At 33.7% G+C, this 21,578-nt stretch overlaps 1 protein-coding gene across 3 annotated transcripts; it reads left to right on the forward strand.

The window, feature by feature from the left end:
* Positions 1–11,218: 11,218 nt before the first annotated feature.
* Positions 11,219–16,138, forward strand: LOC145041172 (uncharacterized). Of its 3 annotated transcripts, none has more exons than XM_078989123.1 (11): positions 11,219–11,389; positions 12,288–12,543; positions 12,649–12,726; positions 12,836–13,203; positions 13,316–13,891; positions 13,976–14,130; positions 14,231–14,433; positions 14,523–14,662; positions 14,750–15,036; positions 15,131–15,231; positions 15,905–16,138. In XM_078989123.1, the coding sequence occupies exons 2-11, from the start codon at positions 12,354–12,356 to the stop codon at positions 15,991–15,993; spliced, it is 2,187 nt and encodes a 728-aa protein (XP_078845249.1). In that variant the 5' UTR covers positions 11,219–11,389; positions 12,288–12,353; the 3' UTR covers positions 15,994–16,138. The 3 variants fall into 3 exon arrangements, with proteins under 3 accessions (XP_078845249.1, XP_078845248.1, XP_078845250.1); XM_078989122.1 differs by having other exon boundaries at positions 12,324–12,543; positions 15,905–16,137; XM_078989124.1 differs by lacking the exon at positions 11,219–11,389 and adding an exon at positions 11,425–11,901 and having other exon boundaries at positions 12,324–12,543.
* Positions 16,139–21,578: the final 5,440 nt, after the last annotated feature.

Genomic DNA, 21,578 nt, shown 5'->3' on the forward strand with positions numbered 1-21,578 from the left:
ACTAGCATTTTAATTATACATATATATATATATATATATATATATATATATATATATATATATATATATATATATATATTAAGCTTGTAATAATATAATAGTATAGGGTGTATTTTAAACATTTCAAAATACTAGGGTTTTAATCTTCAATTTAAAATTTTCGGAATTTAATACCATTCAAATTAAAATTTTAAACATTAAAACTCTTGATTTAATAATTATCTCCAATTAAACTAGTAATTCAAATTATTAAATCATAAGGGATTATTAAATCTTAAAGGATGAACCAATTAATAAATCAAATTATCCTAATCCCTTTTATCCCTCTAATTTTCGAAAATAATGGGAGGGGATAATTCAAAATCTTTAATTACCATATTTAACAATTAAGAGATAATTACAAGATATGAGATTATCCAAATCCCTCAAATTTAGGATCTTATCTTGGGAAGGAGAAAAATCTCGAAATCTAAGGGCTTGCAAACCCTATATCTCGAAATCTTGAGTTAAAAGGAAGGGATTCAAAAAACCCTTCAAGATTTTCGCAAATTAGGGTTAGGAAACCCTAATCTCGAAATCTTTAGCCTCTAAGGGTTTATTGGCTATAAACCCTAATTTGTCAAGTTCATACAATTGAATAATACTAACTGAAAACAAGTTGACCAAAGGCTCTGATACCACTGATGGATTTTATACAAACAATCATATGTGTGCATGCAACCCTAAGTTTGGATCTATGTTTTCACTATTAGGTATACAACTTTATGAACACATGAATAAAACCCTAAAGTATGTTGCTATTTTCGAAATTCACATATAAGGTTAGATTACATACCTCTTGTTGTTATATTGTAATAACAACTTAAATCTTCAAACCCTAAGTCTTGAAAGCAAGCACCACAAGTGTAGTGCCTCTAATGGCTCACAAACACCACATGCAATTGGAGAGGCTATAAAGAGAGAAGATGAGAGGTAGAAATCGGCCTAAGGATCTCTTGGGAAGAAGTGGGACGATTTCTCAAGGCCTAGGGGTCTTTATATAGGGTTAGGATTAGGGTTTCAGTCCTTATCTGTGACATCCCCAAAATCTCGGCCATAAAAGACCGATTTTCATTTATGCTTTTAAAATAATTTCAGAGTAAATCCTTTTGATTTGAAAGAGTTGCGGAATTTGTTCCCAAAAACAAAACGTGATAAAATAATATTTACCAAAGCATTTCATAAAAAAAATGTATTTTCATTATATAATCAAAACTCGAGATGACATGTTCCGATACAGACCATCAAGAATAAACGATAACATTACAACTCATTCAATAAATATATACATATACAGACTTGTAAACAAAACAATTTGATGATTCATCCATCTTATGCCCTTGCGCCACTTCCTGTAATACAAATAAAACTGAGTGGGTCAGGCTTGGGAGCCTGGTGAGCATATAGGGTTTTCAACCCACAATAAATAATTATATTTAATTCCACCAACCAATAATAACCCAATTACCTATTCCCGTTATTCTCACTTTACGTCCCTAAAACAACTAACACAAGGGACCTAGTCTTAGAATATTTCATCGGGGCGACAACAAATGCATTCGGGGGTTTCCCGGCAATATATGTCAAATAAGGCAACCATGAGGGGGATGGAGTACAGCGAATGAACACCCAAGTTCATTAACACCTACAGGTGGTGAACCTGCTAGCGTTCCACAGGACTGTCTAGAAAAGTCTGTGGTCGTCATCTAAACTCCGCTAGATGACTGAATAAAAAACAACATCGAGGCCTCTCATTTGTTTATCACACGTCAACTATTTACCCATGTTCTACACGACATATTAGTAGATAAAAATATATATTTTTATACATAGTTTAAAACCTGTATAGCATTCTCATTCAATCCATATTCCAAAACAACAGATGAGACACATACACATAACACGTATTTCATAGAGAATAAATCGTATCTATGAGATAGAAGAAAGTGAATATAGATTCACACATATAACACAAAATATACACATAACATGTATTTCGTATAAAATACTTCATAATTATGCGTTAGAAGAAAGTAACCACACACTCACTTGATCAGAAGATGATCGGACAGCACTACGGCTTATAGAAGTAGTATTATTCGGCAGATCTGGAAGATCTTCACAGAAACCGGACTCCTCGCGGGCAGAGCTTCGGCTCGGGAATTGCCCTTCTCGGGATCTTCGGGGCTCGGGAATGATACCGGGGCTTCGAGATAATTCTTGCACGAAAAACGATGCAAAAACGTGAGAAAAAAGGAAGAAATGAGCAAAGAACTCGGTTGCCCTCGACATCATTTTATAGGGGCTGGAACTTCGATTTACGCTGGGCGTAATCTGAAATTACGCTGGGCGTAATGAGGATCAACTCGTTGACTCCCCCCCTTGGATAATATTGGATAATTTATATTTAAATTAAATATCGAAAATATTTAATAAACTTCAAAAATTCATATCATCCTCATACGAACTCCGTTTTCGACGTTCTTTATATCCACACGTAGGTGAGACTACGATCTACAACTTTCTTTTAGACTCCGTCGGCAAATTTTGACTTTATTTTTATTATTTATTTTTAGTAGGCCGAGATAGGAAAACTCTGTTATAAATTCATAACTTCTTCATCCGACATCCGTTTTCGCCTATCTTTTTATCGTTTCACTACTATTAACGAGACCTTCGATTCTCATATAGATTGTTTTGGCTAAAAACTGCTCGATCTCAAATTGAGTATTCGGGCTGCAACTGCTAAGTCGAAACTTCGAAAAATCATAACTTCCTCATACAAAATCAGATTTTGGCGTTCTTTTTATGCACGTTCTCGGTTTAACGAACTCTATGAATTTCGTTTAGATCACTAAGGTTCTGTCGCGAAACTTCGACAAATCATAACTTCTTCGTTATAACTCGGATTTCGGCATTCTTTATATCTTCGGAATCCTTGTTTTGACCACTACATATTTATGCAAAGATATCGGGCTCATCTCATACTTTTATTTTGACGCTTACTTTATTCTTAATTCATTAAATTATAATAATTAAGAAAATAAACACATAATTCACGTAATTCACATAATTCTCAAATATTTCATCATTAATACTTCAAAGAGAGTTACAATGGTTAACGTAGACTATTATATCAATGATAATGCCTAACCTGGAAACGCGGGCGTTACATTATCCTTATCTAGTTACTTGCCCACCAAGCAACCATAAGATAAACCTTGATAACCCTTATCCCTTGGACCATATGGACGATTTCAAGGATATCCAATCCCTTGAATTCGTCCACCCTCCTCCAAGGATAACCATTGCCTTATTTTGCAACTATCACATAATTACAATTCAGCCCCTCTAGTTTAGTTAATTACACTTGATCACAAAATTAATTCCTAATTAATTATTGACCAATATTAATTAAACAAATATGATTTCTCCTTTAATATATTATTCTTATAACATATTAATAAATCATAATAACCTCTTTCTCTATTTATTTCTCCATTCAAGTTGTTTCGGTGAAGGCAACCCAAAAGGACTATGCATAACCGGGTCAAGTATTTACCAAATATGGTTACAGGCTTAGACACTAATTCAACATATTCATGCAATGATAGTCTAACCCTTATTATGATTTACGATTCCAGGTGATGTTCTGGCTGCATAATCATGCGATGATACCCTAACCCTTACTAGACACATATTGAGGGAGTGATCCCCGAATTAGTATTGTCTATGCGATGTAGGCGATGATCCTTAGGAAAAGTTCTTAGGAAAAAACATATAAGGAAATAATATGTAAGGAGATGAGAGGTATATATGATATAGGAGATGACCCTTAGGATAATATCTTTAGGGAAGATTAAGCGAAGATAATGGGCATGGCTAATTGGGTTGATTGTATGATGATTAAATATAATAATTATATTATTGCCGGTTGAAAACCCTATATGCTCACCAGGCTCCCAAGCCTGACCCACTCAATTTTCTTTGCGTTACAGGTAATGACACAAGAGTATAAGCACTTGACGAGAGATTTTGGATTATAGATCAGTAGTTATAAATAACTGTTGTGAGGTCTATTTTATATTATTTATGCTTTTGGTCTGTATCGGAACATGACGTCCTGAGATTTTGTTATTTAATGAAAATACATTTATCTGCGAAATGCTTTGATAAATTTTATTTTATCATATTTTATTTTGGGAACAAATTCTCCAACTCTTTTAATCAAATGATTACTTTGATTTTATAAAACAAAGCATAAACAAATCGGTATTTTCTGGCCGTGAAATGGGGGATGTCACAGTTTTCAACGAGAAAAATCGGTCAAAGCTGAAAGTAGGATATTAGAGTTTTTTTTTTTTGCCTTTTTCACAGACAACAAACCTTGGCTATTTATAAGATATAATTACATGTCAGCCGAATTAAGAAGACTCTTTAACTTAGAATCAAGGAAAAAATGTGCAGTAGCAGATAGATTTTACGAAGGTGAATTCGTGGGCAACTGGAATACACGCCCGAGAACTGTTGGATTAGCACAAATCTATCCAATCATCAAAGAGATCTGAACTCAATCCAACTTTCAAGCGGTGAAGATAGGTGGAGCAACTTACTTGATGCTGATGGAAAGTTCACAATTGGAGCGTTAAGAAGGAGATTTGACCAACAGGTGACAACACATGTTTCTTCCCCTCACCTCATGTGGAACAAAGAAATTCCAATAAAAGTAATATGTTTTGTCTGGCGATCGGTACATAAGAGAATTCTGACAGTAAAGGTACTACAAGAGAGGGGCGTGTTAATTGAATCATCAAGCTATGGATCTTGCATCTCCGGTTTCGACTGTGTTGACCACACTTTGATGCAATGCCCATTCGCATGCGAGATAAGAAGAGAAATATTCAAATGGTGTGGCATATCTCAGAGCTCATTTAAAAATCTTGGTGATACAATCAGTTTTATTAATACCTAGGGGAACAACCCAAAAAAGAATAGTTGGTTTATTGCTATCAGTTATGGAATGATATGGAATCTATGGAAATATCGAAATGATAGACTATTCAAATCGATATTCACTAGCCCTTCCAAAGGTTTGGACTTCATTAAATCATCGGTGTACCTATGGATCAAAAGTAGGGGTAGCGGTGAAATCTATAAATGGAGTGATTGGGTGACATCCCCATTCCATATGTGTTAACTTTGTATCTGTTCTTGTTACTTTTGTACTTTGTTTATGTTTTTGTTGTTGATCCTACGCTAGTTACTTGCTTGGCAGTGGTTCTTTTTTAATATATTTGCCGTTTCCAAAAAAAAAAAACCAGTTTGAATCGTGATCATCTTTTAGCTTAAGATATTCTGATATGCTCTACCAACACATTTTGAACAACAAGTTACAATATATATATATATATATATATATATATATATATATATATATATATATATATATTGTATGAGTGTGACACAATTAAATATAAAAGTAAAATGAGAGGGCCATGCATTTTAGGCCGCTATGCATTTTTGGTCATGCATTTTGGACTTGCACTTTGGGCCATGCTCATTGGGACATGTATTTCTGTTCATCATTTCTATCTGTCACTTTTATCCATCACTTATGTCCGTCACTTATGTCCGTAAGACTCCACAATATGCTTGTCGTCAGCCCCCCCATTATGAATTGATATGGGCAACACACATTTCAATTTATACTTAATAATATTCCCGTATTGTCACTCCAACATCCATATGTGTTTGAGAAAAACAAACCATATACATTTAATTTCAACAAGAAACCTAATATACATATAACCTAGTAAAATGTGCCATATAAAGAATCTTGACATGCATAGATCAATGTTAATTAGAATTGGCATGCATAGTTTGATGTCAACTAGGAGAAGGAATCTTTGCATGCACATGTCAATATCAATAATATAGACAATATTGTCATTGGAAAGAGTGACATGTATAGGTCGATGCGTCAAGTGGGAGAAGGAATCTTTGCATACAACTGTAGAGAATCACATACCACATATATATAACATCTATCAAAAAGAGCAAAGAGTCTGAATTAACAATCACATACCACACTTACCAAATATCTAACAAAACATGAGTAATGAGAAGATGGCTCGTGAACTGGGTACAGAAGACATATTCTCAACTCTTTCACAAGCAGGTTCAGAAAGGGTGGCTAGCCAATATGGATTGCATCCGTCGGATAGAGTTCTTCTACCTGTTCCTACTTAGCATATCAAGGATCCACCTCTAGATAAAGTGGGTATTTATATCAAAACTATGGAAGGCAAGCCTTCGTTTCCCAGTCTCCTAGTTTCTTGAAGATTTATTATCTCACTATTTTATACACATAAGCCAACTAAAGCCAAATGCGATGTTCAAAACCGTTGCATTTGAACTCCTACGTAAGGCAAAAAAAAGTTGAGCCTTATGTTCCCTTATTCCGTATTTTCTACAGGTTATCTTCTAGTGAAGATTGGTATATTTTCTATAATTGCGATAAAGAGAGACAAAATGCAGCAAAGATTGGTATATTTTCTACAATTGCGATAAAGATTGGTATATTTAACTTAAAAGTATAAGAACAAAGTTTAGTGAGTTCCACAATATACTATACATTTCATTACATACATAATTTAACACATACAATGTATACCACCTGATAGCCCACAACCTTTCGTCAATCTACCAGACTCAAGACTTATCGTCGATTTTTCATCACCTGTAGACTTACGATCTAACTTCAGTTTGTCATCACCCCTGTACTCATGGTCTTTTATCGATCAGTCATCGCCTATAGACCCACAACCTTTCTTCGGTCAGTCATCATTGCATATTATGACTATCAATCAACATACAAAAGGCTATACTAGTCTAATCATACATATGTACTCTAACAGAGTAACAATACTATCACCTCTATAGTACAGTGAGAAAACTCACTTTAATAAAGAAATCACAAATTCATAACAATCTACACAAAGATATGGCTATTACAAACCACCTAATAGCAAAATAGAGGCCAAACCTCGGTTTATTCAAATCCATCAAAGTTTGACAAAAAGTCAAACTGGTTAGAAGGTCAACTGTTAAAGGTCAAAAAGTTAACTGTTAATGATGAAAGTCAACAATCAACAAACCGTTGACTACTAAGTACTAATCATTGACTTTTACCAAGTTAAATGTTGACTTTTTGATCATTTTGACTTTTAGTCAATTTGGTGGATTTTGAGCTATAGACCAAGGTTGAATTGCGAGTGTACGCGTATAGTTGTGATTCTTCAGTTGTCAGTTCATGTGAGTTATATATCTATATTATATGTTACGCTATGTATCGTTGTATAATAGGATATAGTGGTATTATAGTATGTTGATTAGACAAGTAATTTGTGTACTCGTTTTCATGTTGATTGTTTGATTGATTGGTTGCATGATATATCAACATAGTATGTTTAAGGAGTTAATTGCCGATCGACACCAAAGCCGAGAGCCTAGATTACTCGTGCCAAGGTTAGACATGCACTATATCTGTTAACTGCTAGGATGACTAGACATGCATAAGAGTTTTTAGACGTCGTTATGACTAGATGTGTACTAGATCCATTAGTCACTGTCTGTTTGGGTGGACCGACACTAGAGCTGAGAGCATTATTTGTATTAGGGGTGAGCAGAATCCGAAGCGATACCAAAAAAAAAAAACGAAATAACCACATAAACCGAAGCCGAATAACCGAAACCGAAACAAAAACTGATGATGTGGTTTTTAATTTTGAAAAACCGAAAAATTAAGGTGCGGTTCGGTTTTATGTTTAATAACCGCACCAAATTAACCGAAATAACCGCAAACCGCATAATTTAATATATTATTTAAATATTTATAATACTTATATTTAATTAATAAAATAAATTATCAATTTTATCATCTTACGATTTTTATTGTTTAGTTTTTGGTGTGTAAATGGTGGTTAGTAAATGCTAGACATATTGTTAATTATTTGAATGAAATGAATTCAATATAACATAATAAAATGCAACTTGAAAGAATAAATATGGACCAAAATTGTGATTTATTTACGACGAAAATCTTGAAATAAATGAAAGTCGACTAAATTTTATGTTTTGAACATGAAAAACCGCACCTTTTTAACCGAAAATCACAAAACCGAACCGGATCAAACCGAAATTTCCGGTTTTCGGTTTTAAAAAACCGCAATTTGCGGTTGCGATTGCGGTTTTATACAAAACCGCATCGAACCGCACCATGCTCACCCCTAGTTTGTATGCATTGTATGTGTATTGTGGTGTGTGGTACTTTGTAGAACTTAATAAGCGTTATTCTTATAGATGTAGATTAAATATTTTTAGGTTGTGTTTTCGGCAATGGAATGCTCCAACTTGGCTGTATTGTACACGCATCTATGTTGACATTTTAAAACTCCAAGTGATTATGATGATTTGATACACCATTTTTCCAATGACTCGGTTTTGATACATTTTAATATTATGGTTTGATGATGTTTAAAATAATTTTCTACTATGATCTTTTGGTAAATTTCATAAATATAAGTTATAAGTCTTATATGTGTTAGTTATGACTCATAGATGATAAAATGATATTCTATAGATGAAAAAGAGTTATAAGTTATGACTTTTAAATTGTCAGAAAAGATATCTAAGTTGAGGTGAAAGATATCTAAGTTGAGGTGAGTACATAGTATTTTTATTTGAAAAAAAAATGTTTTCCTCTTTTGGCGAAAGCCCTTGATTTATTATGTGATGATCGATGACCTGACTGAAGCCATTCCTAGCCACCATTACTTTCGAAAGAGTCTGTCTTTACTTTACCAGCTTCTCTCCCTAGAGGAGCCGTATGAGGCGGAAGCTCCACGTACGGTTTTGAAGCCGAGCCTTTCCAGCAATGGGGCCTAGGGACCGATATGATGATTGGTTTAGGTAGGGCGGCATTTTTATTTTTCCAAGCACATGTAACATATTGACATCATATATGTTATCTTTTGTGATAACTACTATGACTATCGCATACAAATTTAATTTTAATATATGAATAAGTTGAGGTGAGTACATAGTATTTTTATTTTTCCAAGCACATGTACCATATTGACATCATATATGTTATCTTTTGTGATAACTACTATGACTATCGCATACAAATTTAATTTTAATATATGAATAAGTTGAGGTGAGTACATAGTATTTTTATTTTTCCAAGCACATGTACCATATTGACATCATATATGTTATCTTTTGTGATAACTACTATGACTGTCGCATACAAATTTAGTTTTAATATGTGAATGTGACTGCCGCATACAAATTTAATTTTAATATATGAATGGGTGAGCCTTTGATTGTGATTTTAAAGATAATCCACTAATTTGGGACTTAAAGTTTGCGAGTCTTTGATTGTGTGATATGAATACAAGAAAATAAGATAAAGGTATGAATATTTAACTATGAGACTTAAATATAATAAAGTGATTTAAATGGTATAAGTATTTAATTGTGTGATTTAAAGACAATACAATGACAGGGGTGATAAGTCTTTGTTTTTTTTAGTTCACATGAATCAAACTGATTTAATGGGTGTCAGTATTTAGGGGGTGTTTGAGAGTGCTATTTGAACTCTAAAAACATTTTTAGATAAAAGGTGTGGTTCTAAAATGAATTTTTTTAAAACCGTTTGGATTAGTTTTTATGATGAAAAAGTCAATAACTCAATAAGTTTAAAAGTATTTGGTTTAAAAACTCATTTCAAAAGTTACTTTGGTTAAAAAGTCAAAAACAATTTCAAAAAACCAAAATTTACATATTTTTTAAAAAGTATTTTTTAAAGCTAATGAAAAAACTATTTTCAAAATTGTTTTTAAGTTTGCCAAATATTTTTTTTAACTTTTCAAAAAATTAATAAATCAATAAGTTGTTTTAAAAATAATCCCAAACACCTCCTTAATTGTTTGATTTAAATACAACAAAGTGATTTATAGACCCAAGTTCACATGGTAAGGCCTCTCGAAGATGAGCCTACTAACCCATTGACCAAAGTTCAAATCTTAAGAGCTCCTTAAGGATGGTCATGAGAAAGAGTTACGGTCTAGCTCCATAGAGGCTGCTTAGCATCATTGCCAAAGAAGGGTCCTCTCTCACATAACCTCAAAAACAGGGAGACCGTTACGGTTGGTGGACAAACGGTATAAAATGATTTATAGAGATTAATTATTTTATTGTTCGATTACGAGGCAATTTAAATTGTTGCATAAACCATGTACACATTGCAATTACATTTACTCATAAGGTGCTATGTTATTCCATAAATCATGTACACCTTACATTCCTTCATAAGGTGTTATGGGCGAAGTAACAAAGTATGATCCGAACAATTGTACGAGACTTAGATATCCAACAAAAAAGAAAGTGTGTGTTATTGAAAAATTCTAAAATGTCTTAACAAAAAGGCTCTTAGGATTTGCAAACCCTTGAGTGGTACATATATATGGTAGTGGTTCCATCTTACTTGGTATTTAGGTTCTTAAGTCCTATATTTGCCTTATGTGCCTTGTGCTAGTTGGCAAGTATGTTTTTTAAGGGAAAACACTACCTTAGAGGAAAACGTAACTTTTGATTAGTTGACTTGGGATTTGGACGTATGAGTTAATATCATGCATTATATTGTTTTATATGCAGTGTTTATATTATATGTGAGTGTTAGTTCAGTGTATGAGTTTATAACTTTATATACAATGTTTTCTCAACAAGTATTTTTGAAGGGACAAAGCAAAGGGGTTACTTTTGTAAAATACAAATGTGTTGATTTTATATATTGTTATATGATAAAAAAAAACAAATCTAGTTAATCAACCTTTTTCCATAATCTAAACAAAAATTTAGGGGTTTTCAAAAATAGTAATGGATTTCGTAACTCGTATCATAACTCGTAAGGCATACACATGAAATTAACAAATGGGCTACAAAATAGGCTAATGAAATGCAAAATTAGCAAATGTACTACAAGTTTGGTTAACGGCTACAAAATTGTATCAAAGAATAGAGTACATTTAAGGTAATTTGCGTGTTTAAATTCAACACTCTTAAAAATATTTAATATAATAATTTTTTTTTTTATAGAAGTATGCGAGGAAAGAAAAACGTTTAATAGTGCGTTCATGTGGAGACTATACGGAAATCTCCGGTTCTCCACCAAACGACTTCTACAAATCTTTGAAGTTTTGTCACTGGTCTTGTAGATTCACTGCATCAGTTTATTTTACCTGAATCGATTGGCGAGACTTCTCTTTTCCGGCATGATCTCCGATTGGTTTGCTTCCCTACCCTCCTTTGTGATCGTTTCTAGACATTTCTCATGCAATTTTGTGTTATCGTACAAACATATATCGTAATTAGCTCTTTCTTAAAACCCTAATTCTTACTCCACTCGAATAATTTAAGTAATACGTATTATGGATCAAGAAGATCGGTCTCGATAAATGTCGATTGATAATGATAATCTAAAGCACGTCACACATCACTCGATTGAGAAATAGTTTGAATGGAAGTGTCAAGGGCATACGATACAGAATCTCACTTTTAGTTGGCGTGTTAATTACTCTCAGTTTCTATGTTAATCAGAAACAATCTGAATGGAACTGAAATGAAGCTGATTTGAATTGGAGCAAAATCAGTCCCGTGTAAGAACAGATGATGTAACAGCTGCCAAATACTAAGAAGGAAAATGTGTTTAATGTTCTAAGCGTTTGAGTTCTAAGAACAGATGATGTAAAGTTCCATGATATTTCAGCATTTCACCAACTTCTTTTTTGGTAGATATAGGTACTAATACTCTGCATTGTCAAACTAATTGAGAGGTTAATGAAATTAAAGACAAACAGAAGTGAGAACTTTGATGGTTAGCCCCTGTTAACAAATGTTTGCCAAGTTAATAAAGAATTAAGAGAAATATAGGTGTTCTTGGTAATGTGTATAAATGGATAGACAAAGTTTAATGCATATAAATTTCAAACACTTAGGTACTTTCCAAAAGCCTTATACAGTTATATATTTTGACCATAACAAATGGTGTCAAAATGGGTTCAACTGTTTAAGCTTATATTTCTATCTTGATAAATTGATTCATGAGACTAGCTTAAGTTGTTAACAACATAGACTAATATTCAACTGAGCATGCATAACAGCTTAAAATCCTGCTATTTGTTTAGAGGTCAATTCAAGAAAGCTTATCATTTGAATTTCAGAGGAGTGAACCTCAAGCAGAATAAAACAACATGAAGCTAGCTGCAAAATTAGATGATCTTGTAGCAAAAAGGTCATCTGCCAGTGATTATGAAGGAAGAAGTGAAGGATCTAGGAGTAGACAAGAAATACTGGGGGGCTGGAATACAAATAATCGCTTAAATGTTGTAGATAAACACCTTGATGTTCATGAAGACGAAGGATTTATCACCATTCCATGCAGTATGTCTTCATACTTTTTTTTTCTTGATTACTTTATTTTTCTCTATCCAGTAATAGTCTATATGCATAAATATGAATCATCATTTCTGTTAAATCCTTTCACAGAGGAGCTTCCTGATGATTGGAATGAAGAATCAGATATGTTATCATTCAAATCCTTTGATCGTTCCTTTGTTTTTCCAGGTAGCTATTCATCTCTAAACATAGTCATGTTTTTATCTTTCAAGTGAGCAACTTATTCTCTTTTTTTCTTTCCATTTTGTGTTAAGACATTGCATATTTTGAAACCCAGGTGAACAAATTCATATCCTAGCAACCTTATCCACAAATGTAGCTGGTGACTCAGCTCTCAGCAAGGAAAAAGACAGAGTAAATCCTCAAGAATTGTTAAAAAGATTTAGGAATTCTCATTTTTTTGCTCGAATTGCTGAGTCAGATGAAGTTCTTTGGTCAAAAAGGAAAACCAATTCAACAGTTCAAGGATCAACAGCAGCAATTGGAGGACATTTTCTTCAGATGGAATCCAGTAAAGATGTTAATAAGAACCCTTCTAGTTCTATAAATACATCACTTGATAGAGAAAGTCTTGATACTAGTACCTCAGGTGGAGTTGCAAAAAATGATGTCAAATGTAGCTTGCTTCCTAATGGAGACATAGTGGTATGTTTCATAAACAACATTTATAAATTATAACATCATTATAATCAAATGTTTTTTTTTAATCTTTGTATTACTTATTTATATTCTGTTTTTTCTGTTTGGAAGGATGCAGGTGCTTTTACAGGTAAACATTGGTGTAGAGTTTCTGAATGATCCAGTTCTCGAAATCCTTCAATTCAGAAAACATCAGTCAACAATATTGACTTCAGAAAACTTGAGTCAACCAAAAGAAGACCCATATGGAGATCTCTTGAAATGGCTACTTCCTGTTAAAAATTCTACTTTTTTATCATCATTTCCAGAAACGAGCCACAATCCAAATGCTCGAAGCTCATTGACAAAACCCAACTCCCCAAGCTCATTTGGATCTCAGAATTTTTTATTAGGTCATTTCAGAAGTCATTCAATGTCATCAATTCCATCTAAAACCAGATCAAATGTGGGCCCAGATGATTGGAATCAGATCATAACAAGTAGTAACCCTGGGATTGAAAGAAATAACGAAGAGCTTTTATCTTTCAGAGGTGTTTTACTTGAGCCTGAAAGATTCTCTGTTTGTTGTGGGCTTGAAGGTATTTATATACCTGGTAGAAGGTGGAGAAGGAAAATTGAAATTATAAAACCTTTAGAGATTCGTTGCTTTGCTGCTGAATGCAATACAGAAGATCTTCTTTGTGTTCAAATTAAGGTCCAAACTTTCTCTTCTAAGTTGAATATAATCTTAAGTTAATATACATATTAGGAGTTAATTAATTAATCATTGATTATGCAGAATGTTTCTCCTCCACATGCACCAGATATTGTTATATACTTGGATTCTATATCAGTTATATGTGAAGAGTCTTCCAAAGATGGAACCCCTTCCTCTCTACCAATTACATGCATTGAAGCTGGCAATAATCATGGTTTGCCAGGTTTACCCCTCAGGTTAATCTTTAATCTTAAAATTTTGTTGAAGGTTATTTTAGACATTTGGCAAATAGTGAAAAGTCAAAACAATTTGGTTGACTAGGTTTTCGTTTGACAGGAAAGGTGAAGAACACTCCTTCATTCTGAAACCAGTTACATCAATTTCATGTTGTAATGCTCAAGTGAAGAGAAGTTATCAGTTATCACAGTTGCAACCTGGAAGCACACGATCAAGTGTGTTCACCCTCACCAATGTGGATCGTGGTCTCTCACCTTCTAATAGATATGCACTTCTTATATCATGCACATCCAACTATACTGGTAATAATAATCCACTTCCCTATTTCTGAATCTTCATAATACTTTGCTTATTTTATTATAAATATATGTTTTTTTATCATATTATGCAGAATCGAGGTTGTTTTTTAAGCAGCCAACAAACTGGCAACCACATATTCAAAAGGACATTTTGATCTCTGTTAGCGTTGCATCTCAAACATCAAGAAAAACTCTCCAATCAGACAACACAATCCCTAACTTACCAATTCAGGTTTTTTAATAATTCGAAAAATATATTTACAGAAGATTAATATAAAAGCTCATCGTATTGAATATTGATAATTCCATTTGTGGTTAGGTTTTAACTCTTGAGGCTTCGAATTTGACGAATGAGGCTTTAACATTAACATTAGTTGCCCCACCTTCGTTTACCTCTTCTATGGTGTCCTTAAACTATTCACCCGCATCACCAATGACCCCGTTTGATGAAAGAGTGAGCAATGACGATATTGCCCTTCATAGACTCTGCTCTGTTTCTAAAGTGTTAGATCAAAGATGTCGTGTTGATAGTGACCAAATAGTTCCCGTTTCTAATACTGATATTGGTCGCACACATATGTGGTTCAAAAGTACAGTTCCTCTAGGGTAAGACTCATTTCTTTTAACTTTTTATTTTTTTAATTATTTTTTTTAATGGATTTGGGTTTTTTTTTTTTTTATTATTATTATTTGGAAGCAGGTGTGTTCCCGGTCGATCCACAGTGAGTGTGAAACTGGAGCTACTTCCATTGACTGATGGCATTATTACTCTAGATTCTTTACAGATTAACGTTGAAAAAGGTAAATACGCATTCTGCTTCTAAACTTTTTTGCCTACATGATTATACTGTAGAATGCCAAAGGGCTAAGTGCGCATGTATGCAACAATATTTCACCTGTTTCTCAGTTTATTCATTCAACAATGTTTGGCTTTAGGACCAAAAAATGCAATATTTTACAGTGGTTAAAACATGGTTGCATAAAGTGGTAGCAAAAGAAACATTGTTGTATAAATTGGTGAAAGTATGAAACATTGTTGGCTATAAACCGACTTTTTAGAAGAAATCAATAACAATAACAATAATCAATCGCTTACTGTATTGATTGACATCTCTCAAAACGTTGCATAAATCAATATAAAAATGAAACATTGTTTCATAAATTGTTGAAAAAAAATGTGAAATATTGTTGTATAAATAAGCAATTTAACTGGCGTCATGCCGTTCATTAGGTGACTAATTTCCGGTTATAATGTTCCATGTTTATGTTTTTGTCTCGGAAAGAAACCACTTTGTTATATTTGTTGCATAAATTTGGAAAAACTATAAAATTGTGTTTCATAGATGCAACACATTTAACCTCTTATACAACAATAAAACTTATTACAATTTTATGTGATATAAGGAGCGTATAATTTGGTTATTTATCTAATTATTTGTGATATTAAGAAGTAACATAAATTGTTGCACCACAGGTATATCCTATGTCCCCGAGCACCCTTTAAAGATAAAAGCACGGAGTCCAATCAAAACTGAAAAAGAAATTCCAGACTGTAATCGCTGAGACTCGAACTGCTGACCATTTCTGCAAGTATACCATCCATCATGGACAAACGGGGCCCGGTTAGGGATTGAGACCTATCAAAAACCTATCTCTCCTTCTATGTTTATACCATTGTGTATAAGCATAACATATATATATATATATATATATATATATATATATATATATATATATATATATATATATATATATATATATATATATATATATATATATATATATATATATATATATATATATATATATATATATATATATATAAAAGATCAATTTAACATGGTCAATGTCTATGATTCAAATGAAATGAGTCCATATATATATATATATATATATATATATATATATATATATATATATGTTGTTCTTGGATAACATAATAAAAAATATTATTTATAATAATTTTGATTAGATGTCGGCGATTAACATATTTTTGTGTAAGGCATTGACATTGGTTATGAGAAAGAAGGTTTTTGTCAAGTAGGTTGAAATGTGTGATGCATGCTTCATGCGTTGTAATAAAGTCGTGTTGACTTTTAAACTTTATTAATTATGGTCACCAATTCTCAACATATCAATAGTTCCAATTATTTGTTTGATTTTAAGGATGTGAATTGCACAAAAAAGAGTCATTATGTACTTCAAATTTTGTTTCAGTTTATAATTCATATTCATTTGAGTCAATATTCTATTCTTTACGTTATTATTGCAAATATTTCAAGTCTTTATACTTTTTACTTTCAATTTTAACACTTGTGACTTTTAGAGTATGAATAATGAGATAATTATTGACTCCAACTATGTCTTATTTCGTTTTTTCTAGCTTTTTATTTCCAAGTTATCATTTTCTGCAATAACTTACGTATGAAAAGCTAACAACCAGTTAATTTCACATATTATCATTAACAGAATAAATCTTTCTACGACATTTTGAAAACGTTTTGACATAAAGACGATTATTTTACATGACTTGACTCTTGAAGATGCCAATGGACATGATACATGTTTAATTAACGGAATAATATCTTAGATCATTGTTAGACAATGAATCTTCGGTCCTATTTGGTCTCTTGTATCCTAAAACTAATTCATAAAATAAAATAATAGCTGATATAGTTAGGCACCTAGAAAACACTCCCTCCTTTAAAATTCAATAAATACTTTATTTTTCCTCTAAGTAGGTTGTAATATATTCCTTTCTTGATTCTTTTTTCTTTATCAAATCTCTTTGTAATAATTGAAAATGGAGCATGAACGTGACCTTACAAGCAATATCATGCATGTCAAAATTAAACATTTATTTTTAGACAAAAAAATATATTAGCATCCTCCATAATATAAAACTTTAAAACAATTATCCATATAGTCTTAGCTCTTACGGACAAACATCTTGAATGGTTTTATACTCAAAGCTTGTGTTCTAGACATACAGTTATTAAATAACAAATTCAACTACAATTATTGCATGCACATACAAAACGATCCCCTTTTTTTCTTTTCTAAGACTGTAGTTTTCGTGACCAAAATTTGTTCTTATTTTGGCTTAAATTCATCGTTTGCCTAACTTGAAAATGACGTTCTAAGTTTTGAAAAAAAAACATATTTTAGGGGATGAAATTTTCATTATTCTATGAAAAGCATATGAAGTAATTTATGAGTTATGACACGCTAATTTTTTGATAGATGAAATGGTTCATATGTTTAATTACAACCTTATATGTTGGTATATCCTGTCGTTTCTTTATACAACATTTCTATGGTTGAACAAAAGCTTCCATTATTTTTATACTTTTATTTGTGTAAATACATTAAAGAAGATTCTATATTTCAAAATATAATTTAACCTCAACATCAACTGCTCAGATCAAAAGTTATATGTAGATAGCAAACAAGAAATAGTATTCTTGTGTGGCAAGGACTACCAAACAACCAGAAAAAGAAAATAGAGGCTAAAAGAGAACCGAAGGATAAAAGAGTATTTACTTGATTCCAAAGGATTCACTAAAAACATGGTTCTTTCTCTGTTAAAAAGCAAACTATTACAACTAGATATACTAACTGAAATAAAAACATGTTCAAACACTAAAACAATAAAATAAAACTCAAATATCTAACTTTCCTAAAATGCCTCTTGACTTACTATCCAATTAACCCAACAATCACCCCCTTAATCGGATTGGTCATATCATTCATTCACAAGAGGGTTTAAACACCTTCTTTTTGAACCATCTCGATTCTCGACCTTTTCCGGACACCCGAACTTCACTACGGTCACATCCAAAGCCTTTTATCAACATTTTGATTGTTTACAGTTAAAGAACAGAAATTATTGGCTTGAATCTCCCGCATGAGTGTGTTTGTCATTATATAGATAGCAATTACAAAGCTAGATCCATAACAAACGGATTTGGATAAATACAACAACTATAAGATAAATACAATTAATCTTATCTACTCTATTTTAAACTATTTCAGATTACCCTTTAGTTTACATTCCCCCTCAATCTTGACCGTGACGAGGTTGAGATTGCACTTCATATTCTCGAGCATGTTACGAGTAACAGGTTTAGTAAAAACATCTGCTATCTGATCATTCGTAGATATAAAACGAACATCCAAAGCTCCCATTGCCACATTCTCTCTGAGAAAATGAAAATCAACTTCTATATGTTTTGTTCTTGCGTGAAACATTGGATTCGCAGTTAGGTATGTGGCTCCTAGATTGTCACACCACAAAACAGGTGGTCTTGGTTGAGAAACACCAAGATCTTTGAGTAAAGATTGCATCCAAGTTACTTCAGCCGTACCGTTTGCCAACTCTTTATACTCCGCTTCCGTACTTGAGTGTGACCCTGTGGGTTGCTTGCGAGAACTCCATGATATTAAATTCGGACCTAGAAATACCGCATATCCCCCGGTTGACCTTTGATTATCCAAACATCCAGCCCAATCTGCATCTGTGAAAACACTAAGTAGTGTCGAATCTGACTTCCTGATGTTTAACCCTGTGCTAATCGTGCCTTTAACATATCTTAGAATACGTTTTACCGCCTCCCAATGCATATCAGTAGGTCTGCAAAGATACTGACATACCTTATTTACTGCAAAAGAAATATCTGGGCGAGTTAGAGTAAGATATTGGAGACCTCCAACCATACTTCTATATTTAAAGACATCATCATCACTTACCGGTTTTCCATAGTCTTGTGCAAGTTTGTCTATAACTGACATAGGAGTTGAGACACTCTTACAATTCTCCATATGAGCACGATGTATGAGATCAGATGCATAATTATGTTGAAACAAGGTAATTCCCCCTGAATTGTGAGTGACCTCAATCCCAAGAAAGTAGTTAAGTCGACCAAGGTCCTTGATAGGAAAAGATAATGAGAGATTGTGCATCAATTGATCCACAAGAACTGTAGAGGAGCCGGCTATAACAATATCATCCACGTACACAACCATGTATATGACATGTCTGCCTTGATGAAAAACAAACAAGGAGGAATCTGCTTTGGAGGAACGAAAACCAAGATGATGTAACTTGTCACTAAGACAGGCAAACCATGCGCGAGGAGACTATTTTAAACCATAAATAGCCTTGTGGAGCTTGCACACATGATGTGGAAAATGGGAGTCTTCGAATCCAAGAGGCTGTCTCATGTAGACTTCTTCGTGTAACAGCCCATGTAAAAACGCATTGTTGACATCAAGTTGACGAAGATGCCAACCTTTGGAAACCGCAAGTGAAATCACTAATCGAACAGTAGCAGGTTTAACAACGGGGCTGAAAGTGTCTTGATAATCGATACCATATTGCTGTGTAAATCCGCGAGCAACTAGTCGTACCTTATGCTTATCCAGAGAACCATCAGGTTTTAATTTTGTTTTAAAAATCCACTTGCACCCAACTACGTTGGACCCAACCGGTTTGGGTACTAATGTCCAGGTCTTGTTCCTGTAGAGGGCTGTAAATTCATCTTCCATAGCTCGACGCCACTGAGGTTCAGATAACGCATCTTGATGTGAAGTTGGTATGGAAAAGAACGCTCTCCGACTTGGATTATACCGAATGGTGCCATCAGAAAATTGTTTGGGGAAAATTTTTCCTGCTTTCCCTCGAGTAGTGACACCGGAGGGGCCTGGTGGCGGCGATAAATTTTCCAGAGAAGGCGCTGGGGATGGCGCTGCTGGTGAAGGGGTGGTCGGCAGGGTGGGCGGCACAGCAGGAACATCTGGAGATGTATCGCCGGTATAGGAGGCTGCATTAGTGGCTGATGTTGGCGGTGAAATAGTAGGAAGCGGTGGTTGTTGGGACACCGTAGTAGAGGAGATGCCAGCGGTCATAGGTGCTGCAGCTGCATGAATAGGGTTAGCTAATAGCATCGATAAGTCATATTTTCTAATGTGGTCATGCATTATGTTTGGCTCAGACTCAGGAAAAGACACAGTGGGAGACGAGAGAGGCGGTGGAATAGAGGATGAGTTTGCAAAAGGGAATCGTGACTCATCAAAGATTACATCCCTTGAGATGTAGATACGACCTGTTTGTTTATCTAAGCACTTGTAACCTTAATGCATAGGACTATATCCCAAGAAGACACACATGGTGGATCGAAAAGACAACTTGTGAGTGTTGTATTTACGCAAACTTGGCCAGCAGGCGCACCCAAAGGTGCGCAAGAACTTGTAGTCAGGTGTAATGTTTAAGAGATGAGTGATGGGAGTATAGTTATGAGTGGTTTGACTAGGCATTCAGTTGATTAAATAACACGCGGTGAGAAAAGCTTCATCCCAAAAACAAACTGGGAGATAGGAGTGGGCTAAAAGTGCTAGGCCAGTTTCGACTATGTGACGGTGTTTGCGTTCCGCCATACCATTCTGTTGTGAGGTATGCGGACAAGAAACTCGGTGAGATATACCACATTGCTGAAAATATTTATGAAGTTTATGATACTCACCACCCCAATCAGACTGAACAATACAAATTTTGTTATTAAGCAAACGTTCAACATGTTTTTGGAATTTATAAAAGATTGGTTCAACATCAGATTTGGATTTAATACAATAAATCCAAGTGTAACGACTAAAATCATCTAAAAAACTAACATAATATCGAAAACCACCACTAAACACTTGAGCTGGTCCCCAAACATCAGTGTGAATCAACTCAAGTGGAGACGAAGAGACATGACTTGAACTTTTATAAGGAAGTTGATGACTCTTTGCACGTTGACACGCATCACAAACTAATGATTCATTCTTTAAAGACACACCTAAATTATTAGATTTTAAAATAGACTTGACAATTGTTGAAGTGGGATGACCCAGACGCTGATGCCATTGAGATGACGACACTTTAGTGCTTGAACCAACATATCGATGAGCATGACGTATGGGCACCAGAAACAGTCTACGTTTGCTTTTACCGATTAGAAGCGTTTTCTTCGTGCATATGTCCTTAACAAAGAAAACATTTGGATAGAGTTCAATAAACACATGATTATCAGTAACAAGTTTATTTGCTAAAAGAAGATGTTTGTTAATATGAGGAACTCTAAGAACATTTTTAAAAATGAGGGGTCGTC

The sequence above is a fragment of the Lactuca saligna genome, chromosome 4, assembly GCF_052625555.1.
Source record: "Lactuca saligna cultivar CGN05327 chromosome 4, ASM5262555v1, whole genome shotgun sequence".
Taxonomy (NCBI): Eukaryota; Viridiplantae; Streptophyta; class Magnoliopsida; order Asterales; family Asteraceae; genus Lactuca; species Lactuca saligna.